The sequence below is a fragment of the Colossoma macropomum genome, unplaced genomic scaffold (assembly GCF_904425465.1).
Source record: "Colossoma macropomum unplaced genomic scaffold, Colossoma_macropomum, whole genome shotgun sequence".
In the NCBI taxonomy this organism is placed as follows: Eukaryota; Metazoa; Chordata; class Actinopteri; order Characiformes; family Serrasalmidae; genus Colossoma; species Colossoma macropomum.
Window position 1 is genome coordinate 3,473,673 of NW_023494803.1, and position 16,907 is coordinate 3,490,579.

General features: G+C 37.5%; 1 protein-coding gene across 1 annotated transcript; it reads left to right on the plus strand.

Moving 5' to 3' along the window:
* The first annotated feature begins 64 nt into the window (after positions 1 to 64).
* Positions 65 to 15,268, plus strand: LOC118823507 (tumor necrosis factor receptor superfamily member 6-like). The gene is made up of 8 exons (XM_036593188.1): positions 65 to 239; positions 7,224 to 7,338; positions 7,452 to 7,586; positions 10,653 to 10,767; positions 11,781 to 11,845; positions 13,229 to 13,362; positions 13,472 to 13,490; positions 13,806 to 15,268. The coding sequence occupies exons 1-8, from the start codon at positions 201 to 203 to the stop codon at positions 14,102 to 14,104; spliced, it is 921 nt and encodes a 306-aa protein (XP_036449081.1). The 5' UTR covers positions 65 to 200; the 3' UTR covers positions 14,105 to 15,268.
* Positions 15,269 to 16,907: the final 1,639 nt, after the last annotated feature.

Consider the following 16,907-nt stretch of genomic DNA (forward strand, 5'->3'; position numbering starts at 1 on the left):
GGTGACAGACTTACGTCATCGAATCTTTAAAACAAGTAAGCGAATAACTCGAACGGGCGTGTCTTCGAGTGGGCGTGGCGTGTAGTGGGCGGCTTGGAGTCTTGGCACGTGTAAATAGACGCTCTCGGAGATGCTGGCTCTGATCTTCCTGTTGAAGAGCGAGTTTGGAAAGTCCAGAACAGCCCAACCTGCCAGCCAAGATGACGAGCACGACTCTCTTCGCTCTGCTCTGTTTTTCGGTAAGTAGAAATGATTAAAATCCAGATTTATACCCGTATAAAGAGACGAGCAGCGCTACGTCGAAGGCTTCTTCTTCTTCGAGCTCACCGTTCCACCTTAAGTAGGACTGCAGTTGTGCGAACGCCTGAACATAACCGCCGCGCCATTTAAGGTGGAACGGAAAACTCGAAGAGGCAGCTGGTGAAAAAAGAAGCCAGTTTGAGCCTCGTAAAGTCTTTTAAAGTGCTTTTATCGCACTTTTTAGCTTTTCTAAGATCTGAAAGAAGCCGAAATTCGGTCTGCTGCTCATTCAGCCTGTTAGCCTTGTAAGCTAACGTTGACTGAGTGCTGAATCCGGGTTAAGGTGGCTTCAGTTTTTGTCTATTTTTAGTATAAAGAATGATTTTGTGTACTCAGAGTTCAGAACTGACCAGTTTAAAGTCTCCTCAGCTTTTCTGGACATTTTTATTGACGCACGGCGAATTAATGTTGTCTCGGATTTTACTTTCACTTTCGTTTTCTCGTTTCGCTTCGAGTATGTAATGGTGGTTCAGTGAGAGTGCGTGGTGGCCTTCACTGTGATGGGCGATCGGAAAGATGTGGTTTATCTCCACGGCTGAATTCTGAACATTTCAGTCCCTGAGAGGTAAATACAGTCATCCAGAGTGGTTTGGTGTGATGTAGTTCTTTCTAGAGATGCTTACAGACTGATGTCTTTACAGTGGTGGTGATAGGAACCAGGTGTCACCATGTCTACGACACAGATATAGCCATTTTATTTAATATCCAAAACCACCAGTGAGCCTACACAAGTCTTCTGAGTTTTTATATAGATTATAAAGGTAAAATAGTCATAATTTTGAAAAAATAATTTTCTTGGGAGACTATTTTGCCTCACACCCTCCACCGTAAATCGATTAAAATACATTCGAAGCCTAAAACTTTATCACAAAACTATTATAAACGATATCTCAGACACCAGGCAGTGTATTCAGAACCATTTCATGTAATAACTTTCAGTGAGAGATAGGAGTGAGACAGCTGAAGAGTTTAATGCCTCTAAAAGCTCCCTCACTGAAAGTTATTACACGAAAACCTGTTCTATGATAGTTTTGAGAAAGTATTGGCCTGAACTTAATATTACTTAGTATTTTAATCTCAGGGTCGTTTCATACTAAGGCTTATTATTCAGTAACTACAGGGACTTCAATGCAAACTGGTCAAGCTATTCTTAGGTTATAGAAGTGTGTAATAAATCTTTGGGCCTGTTAGCGGGGCCTGGCCATTTACGGTGTAGAGGTACAAGGCAAAATAGTCCCCAAAGAAAGCCTAGTATTTCAGAATTATGACTATTTTACCTTCATCAACATTACATATAAAACTCAGAAGACACCAGTAGGTTCACTGGTAATTTTAGGTAGTAAATAACCATCAGACACGTTAAGCCACAGAGGTATAAATGTATACAATCAGTATCATTTTAAGTCATTTGTGAACAAGACCGGACATGTCCAGCATTAGCCTACCACCTGTTGTTCCACAAGCTCAGAGAAGTGCATTTGGCCAGAGGGACCAGAGGGGGAACTGAAAGAGAAAACATGTTGTAACATCAGACAATAATGGCTTCACACCCTTAACCCCCCGACTTATTACATAACTGCTTTGAAATCTCTAGACTCTGTTTATTACGCTGCCTTAAGATTCATTACTGGTGACCCCTACAACACCCATCATTGTATACTATGTGAAAAGGTTGGCTGGTCATCTCTGTCTGTGTGTCATTAGACACACTGGCTTTTTTTTTATATATATATATAAAGCGCTTACTGGCCATCGTACATCACAGAAATGCTCACTGTAAATAATGCAGTTTATCAGACTCGTTCCAGTGATTGGACCCTTCAGGTGCTGAGAGCTTTTACTGAGCTGGGAAAATCAGCTTTTAGCTACGGAACCAGTGGCTGGAATTCATTACAGGAAACTAAAACTTCACTCTCTCGTGTCACATTTCAAACTTTTAGTCTCTAACCACCTCCAATCAGCCTGACACTGCTTTATTAGACTTTACTTAACTTTTAATATGATTTTTGGTATTTTTTAGCTGTGTCTTAGCTACTTTTTTACTTTTGTATTTTTATTTCTTTACGTTTTATCATTCTTTTTATTCTTTTATTAGTATTCTTTTGATTTATTTTGTTATTGTCAAATAATTGTCTTACATCCTTTATTGATTTAACAGTTTATTGGTATCTTCTTATTACTAAATTTTACTTTTATGATTTTTATTATTTAATTAAAGCATTTGGTTTGTTTTTTTGCTGTACAACTTCTCAATCCCTGATTCCTGTATTACTCGGCTACATTGTAAATGAGGGTCTCCCTCGATGCATTCCGAGTTTAAATAAAAGTTGATTTATTGATTGATACTAGAGCTCATTATTGAGCAACCACATGGACGTCAGTGCAAACTGGCTGAGTTATTTTTAGGTTGTAGAAGTGTGTAATGAAACTTTGGGCCCACTTTGAAGGGTTAAACAACAGGTCTGCTGAATAAAATGACTCAAAGTTTCCACTAATGACTATATCAAAGCTTGTCATGTTAAATCACGTTTTTCGTAAACATTTATGAAGGTGCACTGCCTTCTGGGCTCCCTGTGACATTTTAACAGCATTTATGCCATTTATCTGTGGTCAGATCCCTTGTGGGCCTCTGTTTCCCCTCCGCAGTGCGACCCCAATGATGGAGGCCCATCACTGACTGCCCATATACACATAATAGTTATTATTTGTAATTGACAATGGATTATTAGTAGTATAGTCCATTTTGATGGGGGACATCCAGAGTTATCATCTGTACTGGTGCATTGATATAGATGTCAATATTGATTTTTAGTGGAATTGATAGATATTTTGTTTTTCAGCAATATTAATAATTAATAAAAGCTTGACTGCAGTTCATGTAATTTGCGGGATGGTTCACACTGTGTTGAAAGAACTGTTCAAAACACATAAATAACACTAATAATATTAATAAGTAGAAAGCTTCATTCTTTCTGTACGGTTAACGTTTGTGTACTGTAAATGGTTCCCTTTGGCATAAAATTAATGGGGAATTCCACAAATGTTTCAAAGTTTCCGCATAATTAAATGGTTAAGATGTAAACAGAGTCATTCAGAGTGGTTGAGGTGGAATGCTCTGTTCTAGAGAAGCTCACAGAGTCAGAAGAGTTCACAGTGGTGGTGATAGGAACCAGACGTCTGAAACATTTAATGCCTGTAAAAACTCCCTCACGGAAATGATCACAATATGTTCCTGATGCCTGAGACGTTCTTTCATGATGGATTTGAGATAAGCCTTTTAAATGTTATTGTAAAACACATTGATGATGGAGAGGGCAGTGCAAAATAGTGCCCAGAGGGGCAAAAATAATCCCCCCAGAACAAAAACATATTTTTTTCAGATTTTATTTTATTTTACCTCATCAACATTACATATAAAACATGGTTCACTGATGGTTTTGGATGGCAAATAAAGTGGCAAAACTGGACGCATGACAACCCCTGGTTCCTGTCACCAGCAACATTATTACTGCAGCAAATTCTACCAAATTTTTATGGTAATATTGTGATCAGAGCTCTTATCAGAAGTGCTTAACAGTTTCAAAAGTAAAAACCCTGAGCAGATTTCCTTGTAGCACTGAGTAACTGTAGGGACTTTTTCTTTAACTCACTGAAACCTCCTGACTATACGCATTAGCTTTCCAACAGCTGTCTGTAACATAAAAAAATCCAGATTTGGATCAGTTATAGAGATCCTGTAAACAACAACAACTGCATAGTGACCAGTACCTTTATTCGTTTCATTTGAGGCAATTTGGGACTCTTTGAGTTTGTGTGGTCTACCACTTTGTGGCTGAGCTGTTGTTGCTTATAGGTGCTTCCATTTCACAATAATAGCGTTTACAGTTGACTGGGGCAAAGATTTCACAAACTGGCTTGTGGCAGAGGTGACATTCTCTGACCGTGCAGTTTGAGGTCAGTGAGCTCATCAGTATGACTCATTCTACTGCCACTGTTTGTCTATCGAGACTGCAAGGCTATGGGCTTTATTGTATGCCCCTGAGTGTGGCTGAAACACCTGAACTTAATAATTAGGAGGGGTGTCCCAGTATTTTTGTCCATATAGTGTATCTTACAGCATTTTATCTCGTTAGTAAATCTTAACCTACTCAAAGTCAACAATCAACTGTCATGCCTCTTACCAAGCAGCTGATGATCCGTGCACACCTGAAACGTAAACATGTAATCAAAATTAATGCTAAAATGTAAATTACAGCAGTTACCAGTGTAAAAAAATTAAGGATTAAGGATAATTAAAGATTAAGAATGAGAGTCTTTCTGTATACTGTCAGAGAGTTTCCGCTCCCCAGTTTCAGTTTCCATTTCTCTAACGCTTTAGCCGTCCTGTGAGCTTTGCTGCGTTATTCCCCCTAATAAACAGCCACACGTTCAACTTTGTCTTGAGTTTTTATCAACATTATCACACTAAGTTAATAAAGGGATGGTGGAAATCCTGTTTGCAGTGTCTGGGATTTTTAAAATGCTAGTAGAAAAGAAAAACATCTTACAAGAGAGACGAGAAACCATCGTATAAATAAATGTAACATGATTATGCCAGTAGTGATTTATGCTGCCTGTAACAGTTTAAAAACTATACAAATGGACTGTTAAAACAAGTTAACCTCTTATGCTCCAGGGTATATTTTGGTTTGTCCATCTGAATTTACGTGACCAAATCGTACGGCAAATTATTCAGTAACTGCATGAAATGTACATTTTTATTTTATTTTATTTTTTTTGTAAAAGCTCCCCTCAAATTAACAGAACATGTGTTTTATGATCACACATATTGCTATATGCTTACAATTTACTGCTGAAAGGCAAAAATCTTAGACGCTCTTTGTATTATTTTATAAAAATAATTTTTACAGAGCAGATCACTGAAGAGACGCCATCTGTTTATAGTTTATTAAAATTACATCACCCATCTATTTGACTGGAAAGAAGACAGTTTTGGAACCACTGGTGGTCTCAAGGAGTTGAAAAGGTTAAAAATGATACAAATGGACTGTTAAAACAGAAGTTAAGACACCTCTGGGGTTTGTCTTAAAGTTATGACAGTATTTTGAAATTGTGTCCAGTTAGGATGTTTCTGTAATAAAGTTTTCTTATCTGGAGTTAGGATAAGATTATGAACTTAAGAACTGTTGTTCTGTTATAGCTTCTATCCTAAATTCAGTCCTAACTGAAGTTGTCATGGTGACTGAACAGATAAGATTTCAGACTTAAGAAGTTTCTGTAATACAGCTCGTTGTCTTGTATGACTGGAAATAACTGCCCGGCGGCGTTACAAAAATGGCCACTGAGTGAACAGACTTTACTATAAGGATTTTGACGAGTCGTTTGGGTGATTTCTATTTTTCCGTTTTCATTTGCTTTTTGTTACTATTAGCATGTATGCTATTAGCGTGTATGCTAGCGCCAAAATATGGTTATAATTTGATGTATATTTGCATTTTTGAAAAAATAAACAGCTTAACTTTGTGGTCACATCAAAAATGCCTGAGAACAAATAGCAGAAAGTAAGCTACTTCAGCATCACTCTTAAGTCCTCTGTCCCTTATGAGGGCTTTCAAACAGCCTAATGTTACTTGTTATTTCTGCTTGTAAAGAGTCGTGAAGATCCTCCATGATCATTTTTTCCATTCAGTATTAAGCAAACTCAGCTCACCTGTCAGTAGAAGTAGTTTGAGCCTTCGTCTCAGGTGAGTCTACGTTATGAAACAAACTTAAAGACAGTGACCTCAGTTTTACACATAGCGTTTTGTTTCTTATGGTCATACACAGCGCTTATTGCTCCTTTAAGGTGTAGACTCACTCAAAGCAAAATGATTTTAGTCCAGAATGTGTTTTTTTTTAACTCTGACTTTAAATGTCCCACTCATATATGCAATGTTGAGCTCAAAATGAAAATTCGTGTTCAGTACTGCGATTTTGCGTTTTGGTGCACTAGTGTTGACATTTCATTCATTTTCAAGATTGAGATGCTTTATGAGCAGCTTTATCTATATTAAAATATATTTCCAGTACTGCATATTTATGCTTCATGTGATTACGCAGCAATTGTGTCAAAGTGATAATTAAAATGTGATTTATATTGTATGCATTTTCACTCTCGAATGCATTTGAAATTGCGTTGTCAAAGAGAACACCGAGCTAGAAAGATGGGAAAATGCAAATGTAAAATGCAGATGTGATCATACTGAAAATGCTTGCTTACTCCTGACCTGAAAGCTAACGTGAGCCGCGTTCCAAAGCCTAGGCTGCATTTCTCGGCCGCTAGGTCATAGCAGGCCGTTCCAAAGTGAAGGACCCTTCATATACAGCCTAGAAATGCTGAGTGATTTGAAGGTCGCATAAGATGTATCTTTCCCGACATTATGCTGCCCTACACCGCAAAAATGTCAGAAAACAAAGCAGTTGGAGAAGAGTTTGTTTTAAAATCTCAGTTGTTCACGTACTTGAATTCGTCTACGGTACCTTATAGTGTCAAATGACTGATTCGTTAAAGAATTTGTCCTTTTATCGTATTTTATTTTGAATATTTGTGTGTATGTAGTTTATCGTACTACATAAGATCATCTCTTCCATTTCGGTGAAGAAATGAAAAAGCAACAAACTCAATGCAGCGGCTCCGTTTTCTCTCACCAGTTCCCTTACGAGTTTGGCGCCGCTCTGGTGACGTCACCACGCAGCCTCATTAGGACTGATCCATTAGTGTGACCGATAGGCTACTAAGGAGGAGTCTTCATAGGACAGTCCTACTGAGGACCCGCACTACCTCAGCTGCAGCCCAGGCTTTGGAACACAGCTATTGTGCTAACCGACCCCTGACAAATGCTCTTGATTTCTTCTTGATTCTGTTTCCTCTTTTTCTTCTACAGCTGAGCATCTTCTGCTTAACTGAAGGTTTGAAGCTGCGCAAGAGACGGCAGTCATGTGAACATGGGACGTACACAGATGAAAAGACAGGATTAGAGTGCTGTCTCTGTCCCTCAGGTGAGGTGCAGGAGAGAACAGCATGTACAACAATATAAGTGATAATGAATAGATAGAAATCCTAAGTGTGTGTGTGTGTGTGTGTGTGTGTGTGTGTGTGTGTGTGTGTTCAGGTTATTATGTTCAGGATCACTGCACTCAGGCAGGAGGTATTTCAAAGTGTGAGTGGTGCAAGGAAGGCGAAACTTTTATGGATCACGCAAATGGCAAACGAAGCTGTGAACTCTGTTCGCCCTGTGAGGACTCGGGTAGGTTCCCAACCTTCCTTCCTTTCTGTCTTTCTTTCTTTTCCCAATTTAAAATAATCAGTACTACTTCTTTACCATCTCTTACAAAAAAGGAGTTTATTCAAGTGTTATTAGTTTAATTCTTTTAAATGGAAAAAATTAAGTGAGTATGCTAAGAGTATTTAGTATACTTTTATGAACTAATCAGAGATATACTAAACAAAACGAAACTTCAGTATACTTGCATTATACTTACAAGTATACAGAAAAAGTTTAAGTATATTCAGCTTGTACTAAATCCTTTGATGTACTGAAGAACAGTATAAGTAAGTTCAAAGTAACAGTGGGTGGCACTGTCACCTCACAGCAAGAAGGGCATGGGTTCGATTCCCCAGCCGGGTGACCAGCGTCCTTTATGTGTGGAGTGTGCATGTTCTCTCTGTCTGAGTGGGTTTCATCCCAAAGTCCAAAGATATGCAGTTAGACCAATGGATATATATATATAATAAAACATTGCTTCATTAACAGCTACTAGCGCTGCTCTGTAGGCGACCCGGCCCGTCTTCAGTGACAGCAGAGGAGGGTAAAGTTCAGCTCCTCACTGCTGGGCTTTAGTTACATTTAGGGCATCATATGCCTTCAAAGAGGGGGGCAATTATTTATTATCACCCACCACTAATTCTTCAGTGATATGAAGCTGAAGTCAGATATTCACCAGCTTCTTGTTTGGATTTTCCTGTTCCACCTTAAATGGTGCAGCAGTTACATTCTGGCGCTTCAGGCGTCAGAACTGCTGGACTATTTAAGGTGGAACGGGAAAGTTAGCTAGTTAGCTACTGATACATTAGCATGCTATTAGCGATTTTTTATGCTGATTGCAAAGAAAACAACCATAATACACTAAAACAACATTAAACTACGATGGTTATCTTAATTTTTTAATGGAGAAAATACATGTAGCTCTAACACTTCACCCTACCCCTCTATCTCAACAAGAATTGGGACACCCTGACCCTAGACGTGAACAAGCAAAACAGTGGGCTAAGGGCTAAGAAGTAGGGGCGAGGGGTGAAATGGGATTGGGCCTTACAAAAATAATACCAGTACATTGATATTAGTATGCTTACTACATAAAGTATACTTGGGAAATATACTTGAACTTTATGTAAGTTTACTGAATAAAATGAACTGTAAGTATACTTTTTTTTAAGGGATAACACCACCCTTATAGATCATATAAAATGAGTTTAGTAATTGTTATTAAATTGGTCATAAACACCTCAACGTCATTAATAAGCAGTTTTAACATAAAGAAAAAAGGAAACAGTGACCTGTTGCTTTTCAGATAGTGAGGCCACATTCACTTACAGTCGTATGCTAAAAATTAAATATCCCCCAGTCAAATAACGGGTAATGTTGATTTTGTGTAACACACCCTGTAGCGACAACACACAGGAATATGGCATTGTTCTACAAATTGGAATGCACGACTTCTATTCATTTTCTGGGTTAATATTTTGGAAAAAAATTAAATATAAAATGTGCCGTAAATTTTGCGCAGGCCGCAATTTTTGTTTTGTTTTTTTTTTTTTATCCCCAATGTATTAATTTGACCAAATAAACAGTAATTGTGCATTAAAATGTGCTGAAGCTTTTTTTTTTTGTACTGTAACTTAAAGTCCTTAGAAAATCAACAAAACATCATTTGACCAGGGGTGATCAGACAGTAGGTGTCTAATACAAAATGAGAAACATCAGAATAAAAGCTAGTCTAAATAGGGGACAGAATAAATGCATACAGAGGAAAGAACTGGGTTACGGTTAAAAACAAAAAACATTCTTGACTTATAATAGGAGTTAATGTGACCAGATTTTTGTACTTTCGGACAATGTCTGTTGGTCCATGTATCATACAATTATAACACAATGCAAAGCGTAACTATTGTTTTCAAATTATGCAAAAAAGTGAAAAACAACAAAACTTGAGATGCAAGTTTTTTGCGGCGACGGCAACAATATGTCTGTATACTGTTAACCCTCAGATCTGGCTGGTTCAATGTCAGCTTTATCAGATATTCATATTATATTCATTGGATGTAACAGCTCACTGTTGTAACTGCTTATTAATCATTTTAAACTGTTTACGATCGGATTAATAACCCCTTTAAACCTTCCATAAACCCTTTATAAAGGCAGTCTCATTGTAAAGTGGTACCATGTTATCTGGTACCAGAGCCAGACTGATATGAAAGTTTTTCACATGTGCTGCTTCTCGAGTACTCAGTTAACTGTTCGAGGTGCCAGTAGTCGAAAACTGAAATCACTATTCGGAAATATGGATGTGCAGTTATCCGTAAGAGCTAATGAACAGATGTCTGGTTACTCGCAGGGAAGGAAAAAGCAACAACAACAAGAAGAAAGAAAGGCCAAAATTAGCATAGAAATTAATTTTTACATGATAAAATGCAAAAAAAACCCCAAAAAGCAATGATTTGTAAATCCACCTTGACCTGTTTTTCAACAAAAGCAATACAAAGACAAGATATTTAATCTTTTATCTTATCAACGTTATTGTTTTTTTGGAAATACACGTTCATTCTGAAATTGATAGCAGCAACGCGGTGTAAAAAATCTGGGACTCGGGTGGTTTAAGAACATTAAGGAATGTTGTTAAATGTTCAGAAAACATTTCAAAAGAGGCAACATAAACATAAAAAAGAGGTTCCAGGAAAGGCCCAGTCTTTTATGAGTAAGGATTACCGCTAATCACTGTCTTTTAAGTTGAAAACAGACTTTTTGTGTATCATGATTACATAACGGCATTACTTGTATCCCGTTACTACCCATGATGATGACCTGTAACATGTAGGAAACCCTTCTGCACTGATGTGGCTACATATTACAACAGAAACATACATTCCTCATGTTCTATTATGTTCTATTATTAACAGTTTTACTTTGACCTCATATAGTCTGTCTTAATCTACATAGATGATCTTTCTGGTTGTGGCAGGTAATTCAAATAATGCATTGTGAATCTTTATGTTTTTGATAAAGAATCTAACCGACTCCTTTTTTGTGTCACAGCTAACAGGGAGGTTGAGAAAGCATGCACACTCCTCGCCAACACAGTTTGCCGCTGCAAGGACGGTCACTACTGCGACAAGGGCGACGAGTGCACGGCCTGCTACGCCTGTGACACGTACGTACTGAAACTAAGAGAGAATAAAGGTGTATGTGAATGTATATAAATAATAAATATAGGGGGCTATTACTTTTCAGACGGGTAATATTGTTGTTTCCTCATGTTCTCAGTGAGTTTGTTTACATGCACTTAATAATCCGATAACTGCTGAAAATCAGATTTTGTCAGTAATCCGATAAGTGCGTTTACATGCACTTGAGTAATCAGATAATGGGGAAACTCCAGGTCTACATGAGTCAGACAGCAATCAGATTTCTGCTTTGCAACCTGATGAGAGGCTTAAAAAAACATCAACCCACTTTACCTGAAAATACGAACATACATCATCTAGAAGATGAAGAATATTTAAATCCTTCATTTCGTCAAGCATGTAGTTGGTTTCAGCGTCGCTTTTGCTGCGTCTCGCGACAACACTGCTCGCTTATTTCCGGTATCGTGGTCTGTTTTCACCGACTGAGAAATCCGAAAGAAATCAGAGTAAGAGGTTTCATGCTCTGAGAAATCTGATTACTGAGCTAAAATCCAGCTCTCTTTATCAGATTTCTTAATCACATTTCTAGATCGGAATATGGTGTTTACATGACCATTTGAATAACCAGATGACTGCAGAAATCCGATTATGATCGGATTATTAAGTGCATGCAAACGCATTCATTGTCTTATATTATGTTTTCTATGATAATCTGAAACTGTTTAAAGTGACAAATGCAAAAATAGAGGAAATCAATAGAGCAAATACTTATTTTTACAGCATTCCTGACAAAACCTCCTATTTCCATTTTTGCATTTTTCATTTTTTGATATCATTTGTAAATACCAGGTGGTCTTCACATTGTGTTGAAGTTTCATGATAAACTGACCAGTAAAAACACTCCAAAATTCTTCCATCCAAAGTACAAAATACAAAAGGTTTTTTCCTTCTCCTGTAAAGTTACCATTGTAGGTCTATGGCAGTATAGGTCTGGTCACTCATGTTCTTTTCTCTTGTTCTCTCCTTGTTTTTCCAACAGATGCAAGTTTGGGGTGAAAGTGCCTTGCAGTAAAACCAGCAACACAGTGTGCAACGAAAAGACAGGTTGGCTTGAACCCATTGATTAAAAGGAAAAGAAATTCTGCTTTGCATTGATGTATATAATGCTATAGTTTAAAATGTGTTTGAATGACGTCCGCATGATTTTGATGTGGTTGCTGGTTTCTTTCACATTCAGTGCACTTCTTTAAAACTCACTATCATCATTATTAGAAAAACTAGAAAAGCATTTAGCAGAATAGTGTGCAACAAGATTATCAAATTAGACAAATTCTATGATTTGTGAATCCCCTCTTTTATGAATGGAAAGTAGGTTTAGCTGAGAATTTAAATAAGTAAAAAGTTGAGACTCTGTTTACCTGTTTCAATTGATTTTACTGCAAAAAGTTTAAGGTTTTGGTCTTTTTTTCAATTTACAATGAATTTTACAAAAGAACTCAATTTAGGCATCTGAAAATGACATTTGTACTATTAAACTGAATTCCTTACAAGTAAAAACTTATCTTTTACTAGATGATATTTAATATTTTCTTTTAATTTGTATTATATTTTTACATGTGCAAATCAAATTGCTGCTATCAAGAATGAAATATTTACTAGTTAAAATTTTTCACGTGTAAATTAAATTGATCAAGAAAAATAGGAAATAAAAGCTAAAATGGCTTGCCTTGGTAATCAGAATTTCAGCATGTCAATTTAATTTTTAATTCTGCGCAAAAAATGGAAATATTAAACTAACAAATTAATGTTAGTAATTTCCTTTTTGTGATTATAATGAACTATAATGAATTTTAACCAATGAGAAATCTTACTTGCGAAAAAAATAAATCCTACACTTAAAATTGAATTGTAAGATATTTTAAAACATAATTTTTTTAATAGTCAACACATTTTGTAAAAATATAATTTATATAATTTATAATAATTTCTTGATTAAAAGGTAAAAACATCATTATCAAACATTTTGCTATTACTTGCAGCGCAGCAATTCTTAGAATCGCTATTTTCTTTTTTTTTCTTTTTTGGTTTTTTGTTTCATCAGATCACTCAGCAGGCCTTTAATATGTGTGACCTCATGCCTCATTTACATGTAGATTTTAATTGGCTCTTGCTGAGGATGGGAGATGAAAATCCAGCAGCGTTAAAGTGACTTTATCACCACCACAGTGACTTCATAAATAGGTCTTATTTACCGCGCCTCACGTTTTGTGTGGTATAGTGCTGTTACTGCTAAGTTTAATGAATCTGGCCCATTGTGTTTACTACACTACACAGCACATTTGACTCTGTAAATTGCTGAGCTGTTCTTATCAAGAAGTAATACATAATATTACAGCTTTATTAAGTATTGCAGTTTCAGTAATAACGACTCAAAAACTCTCTGAAGTTCAGTTTTGCACTTATAAAACTGTGACTTTGTGTTTGCAGAGCCCAACGTTGCGGCCATTGTAGCAGCCGTCGTTGTATGCATGGTCCTGCTCGTCTGTGTGACTGTATTTTTATGGAAGAAAAAGAAGTTTTGTTTTAAAGGATCTCCAAAGGAAATGATAATCAGAGCAGAGGTAAGGAGCTCTAGGTCACTAATCTCTTTATGGTGTAATATTAGTTCTTCATGTCTTGTGTTTCATGTTCTTCGGCTGTTTAGTAATTACTCGTTTTCTTTTTTTGTAGGTGTTCCCGCTCTTAGAAGGTATGTTTTCTAAAATTCAGCCATTATACTCTTCTTTATTAGTTACAACTGCACAGGACTGAAATACATTAAACGGTTAAACTAACCTAGTACAATACTTAGGCCACCTGTTTAACACTTTGTAACACACGGGCCGATAAAAATGACCCTCAATTACCTGGAATAAATTGTCAGATTAACAAGCAAGTTCTCCTATGAAGTGGAGATTGCCACGGCAACAGTTACCTCAATTTTTTTTTGTGAAAAAACTACATCATTGTAGTCGTGTGATCTAACAGCGAATGTTTGCATTTCTCTGTCCTTGACCGTGTGTAGATGTGGACTTGACAGACTTCCTGCCCGATATAGCCCAGAAACTGGGCTTGCAAGTGGTGAAAGACGTGACCAGGCGTTCGCAGATGTTGACTGATGTTGAGATGGAGAACGTAGAGCACGATTACCCCAATGCAGAGGAACAGACCTTCCAATTGCTCAGGAAGTGGTATCAGAAACATGGGATGAAAGGAGCCTACAACAGACTCGTCAACAACCTCATCAGAACAGACCACAAATTGCCAGCCGATCAGGTGCAGCAGATTGTCAAAAAAGGACAAGAAAGACAAGGGTGGGCATGAAAGTTACACATTTTTTCTCTGTCCTACACGACTGTCCACTCCAGCAATTTAAGGACATGTGAAAAATCCCAGGAATCACTTTGGTTTTGTTCACACTGCAAGCGCTCAACTTTTCAAATCTGTTTTTCTTGGGTTGGTAATATTAACTTCTTAAGTTAGCTTAATGTAAAATACATCAACATATCCTTGCAGTAAACCTGATTTTGAATGGCTGTTTGTTTAACCTACTGGGATCGACGAAATTAGATATTTCCCGATGTTACTATTAATATCTTTGCAATAATACAGCGCAATAATATGATTCAGACATTTCCTGAGTCTGTAGTGTCGCACTTTCGATTCCTTCTTATTGCGAGATCGTACGTGACTCACGTGAAGTTATGAGCCAAAGTAATGAGTTGAGATACACATCATCTGCCTCTCACTGTGTGGATTTGTGTATCTGTATACATTTTGTGTGTAACTGACCAGTGGTCACTCAGGGAATCACTAAGGTCTTACCTATCACGTTGGAAACCTTTCATTTTTCATTCAGTCGTCTCGGACACGGACATGAAATGGTGTGTAAAAAGTTTACAGCCGCTGAAGTTGCGGCAGAGGTTCGGGAAAACAGCGAGGAGGATAACATTTATCTATTTTATTCTTACGTTCCATTACTTTTGTGAACCTAAGACTTGGTGAACCCCATTTTAAGCACCCCAAAACAGTTTGTCCCACATGAGTTATTAAACTTACACGTTTAGGGTCACTGAGAAAACTCAGTGATGCCATGCGAGTCTTAATCTTTGTCAAATAAGAAAACAATAAAAGCACAGTTCAGTAAAGGTTGTGCTTGTATTGCCAACTGTAATTTGGTGACAAAACTGTGATTAATCTAGTAAAAAAGAATGGAACTGTCAGTGTCACATGAGAGTTTCTGGCCCTTTGCCTTCGTCTCTGAAGCCATTTCTCCTGAGGCCGGTTGAAACGGCTGCTGAACGAGAGCTGAGACGTGTTTTTACGCATGTATTTCTTAAGACCGAAGTTGTTTTTCAGTCTCATACCTGTACCACATATAGGCCCGATCCCATTTCACCCCTCGCCCCTACCACTTAGCCCTTAGCCCTCTGTTTTGCACGTTCATGTCTAGGGGTAGGGTGTCCCAATTCTTGTTGCGATAGAGGGGTAGGGCGAAGTGTTTGGGCTACATGGCCCTCCAAACAGAGGTTTTTCAGAGACTCCAAACAGAGAGATATGAGAAAAAAAGAAAAACCGGCAAGATGGAGAACAAGAGACCAAAGAAACCCACAAATGTGAGAATTTTCTCTGTTAAAAATTACAATAATCACTGTTTTATCTTAGTTTAATGTTGTTTCAGTGTATTATGGTCGTTTTCTTCATAACAAGCATAAAAAATCGCTAATAGCATGCTAATGTCTCGGTAGCTAGCTAGCTAACGTTCCCGTTCCACCTTAAATAGTCCAGCAGTTCTGACGCCTGAAGCGCCAGAATGTAACTGCTGCACCATTTAAGGTGGAACAGGAAAATCCGAACAAGAAGCTGGTGAATATCTGACTTCAGCTTCATATCACTGAAGAATTAGCGGTGAGCGATAATAAATAATTGCCCCCCTCTTTGAAAGCATATGATGCCCTAAATGTAACTAAAGCCCAGCAGTGAGGAGCTGAACTTTACCCTCCTCTGCTATCACTGCAGACGGGCAGGGTCGCCTACAGAGCAGCGCTAGTAGCTGTTAATGAAGTAATGTGTTTTGAGGGTCCCATTTCGTAGGGCAAGATTTCAACCACTACCCCTTGTAACTCAGTTTCAAGAGGTTAGGGTGACACTCGAAAACAAGGGGTAGGGGTAAAAAGAAGAAATGGGATTGGGCCATAAAGTGGCCTGAATCAGAACTGAAAATGTCAGATTAAGTGTACTTTTTGCTTTTCTCCCAACCAGAGTTTATGTAAACACAGCCTTTAATGTTTGTTTATTTGTGGAATAATATATTTACGTCATGTCTGTATATTTTTCTCAGTTTTCAATGGCATCAGCAAAAGTGTATTATGTGCCTGAGAAACGCTGAAAACTGCAGGGCAGAGCGGCAGGCTGGTCTGTGTTGACAGGGACATCCTGTCAAGACCCTCTCCTAATTCCCGTAATTCCACCTCTATCTCTATCCGTTCAGCTAATATGAAGGCATGGAGAAGAAAAAGTGAATGTGTTCAGATGTATCTGAGAAAGTGAAAAGCCAATGAAGATAAATTAACATTTTTTATCACCAATACTTTCTGTTTGTTTTTTTTCCTGTGATGCACATATTATCACGATCCAAAAAACAAAGCATCTCCATTTTCTTCTATTTTTCTGCATCGTTTCACCTCAGAAGCTGCCCTTTACATTTTGTGAAAATTTCATGATCAGTAGACCAACAGAAATGCTCCAAAAGCACTAAAACCTTTTTACACTAACTTGCATTAAAAGTTAATAATGTTTTTGCCTTCTTTTCCATTGTGGAGATGCTTGGTTTTCTATGGACAGAGATGATATGCAAATTTTATTTATGTAAGCAGTAAATGGCCGACGCTGAAAGAAAGTGGGAGCTGTCTTTTAGCATAATTCTAACTTGAGGCTCTCAATCTTTTTTACCACAAAGCCTTCTCTGTACTGTTTTTCTCATCAGGGACAGGGTTTGATACTACAGGCTTTTCCATGACTGTGTATCTAGCCCTAACCTGGTTACCTCATATTCCTTTTAAATAGAAATAAACATATTTCTTATATCCAAGTTTAATTAAGGGTTTTTTTTTTGGACGTCAAGCCT

Excerpts from the sequence above, each read along its gene's own strand:
- LOC118823507 (XM_036593188.1), top strand. The coding sequence starts at position 201 with ATGACGAGCACGACTCTCTTCGCTCTGCTCTGTTTTTCG. Across the intron at positions 7,339-7,451 it reads GTGCTGTCTCTGTCCCTCAG|GTTATTATGTTCAGGATCAC; the intron begins GTGAGGTGCAGG and ends GTGTGTGTTCAG. Across the intron at positions 7,587-10,652 it reads TTCGCCCTGTGAGGACTCGG|CTAACAGGGAGGTTGAGAAA; the intron begins GTAGGTTCCCAA and ends TTTGTGTCACAG.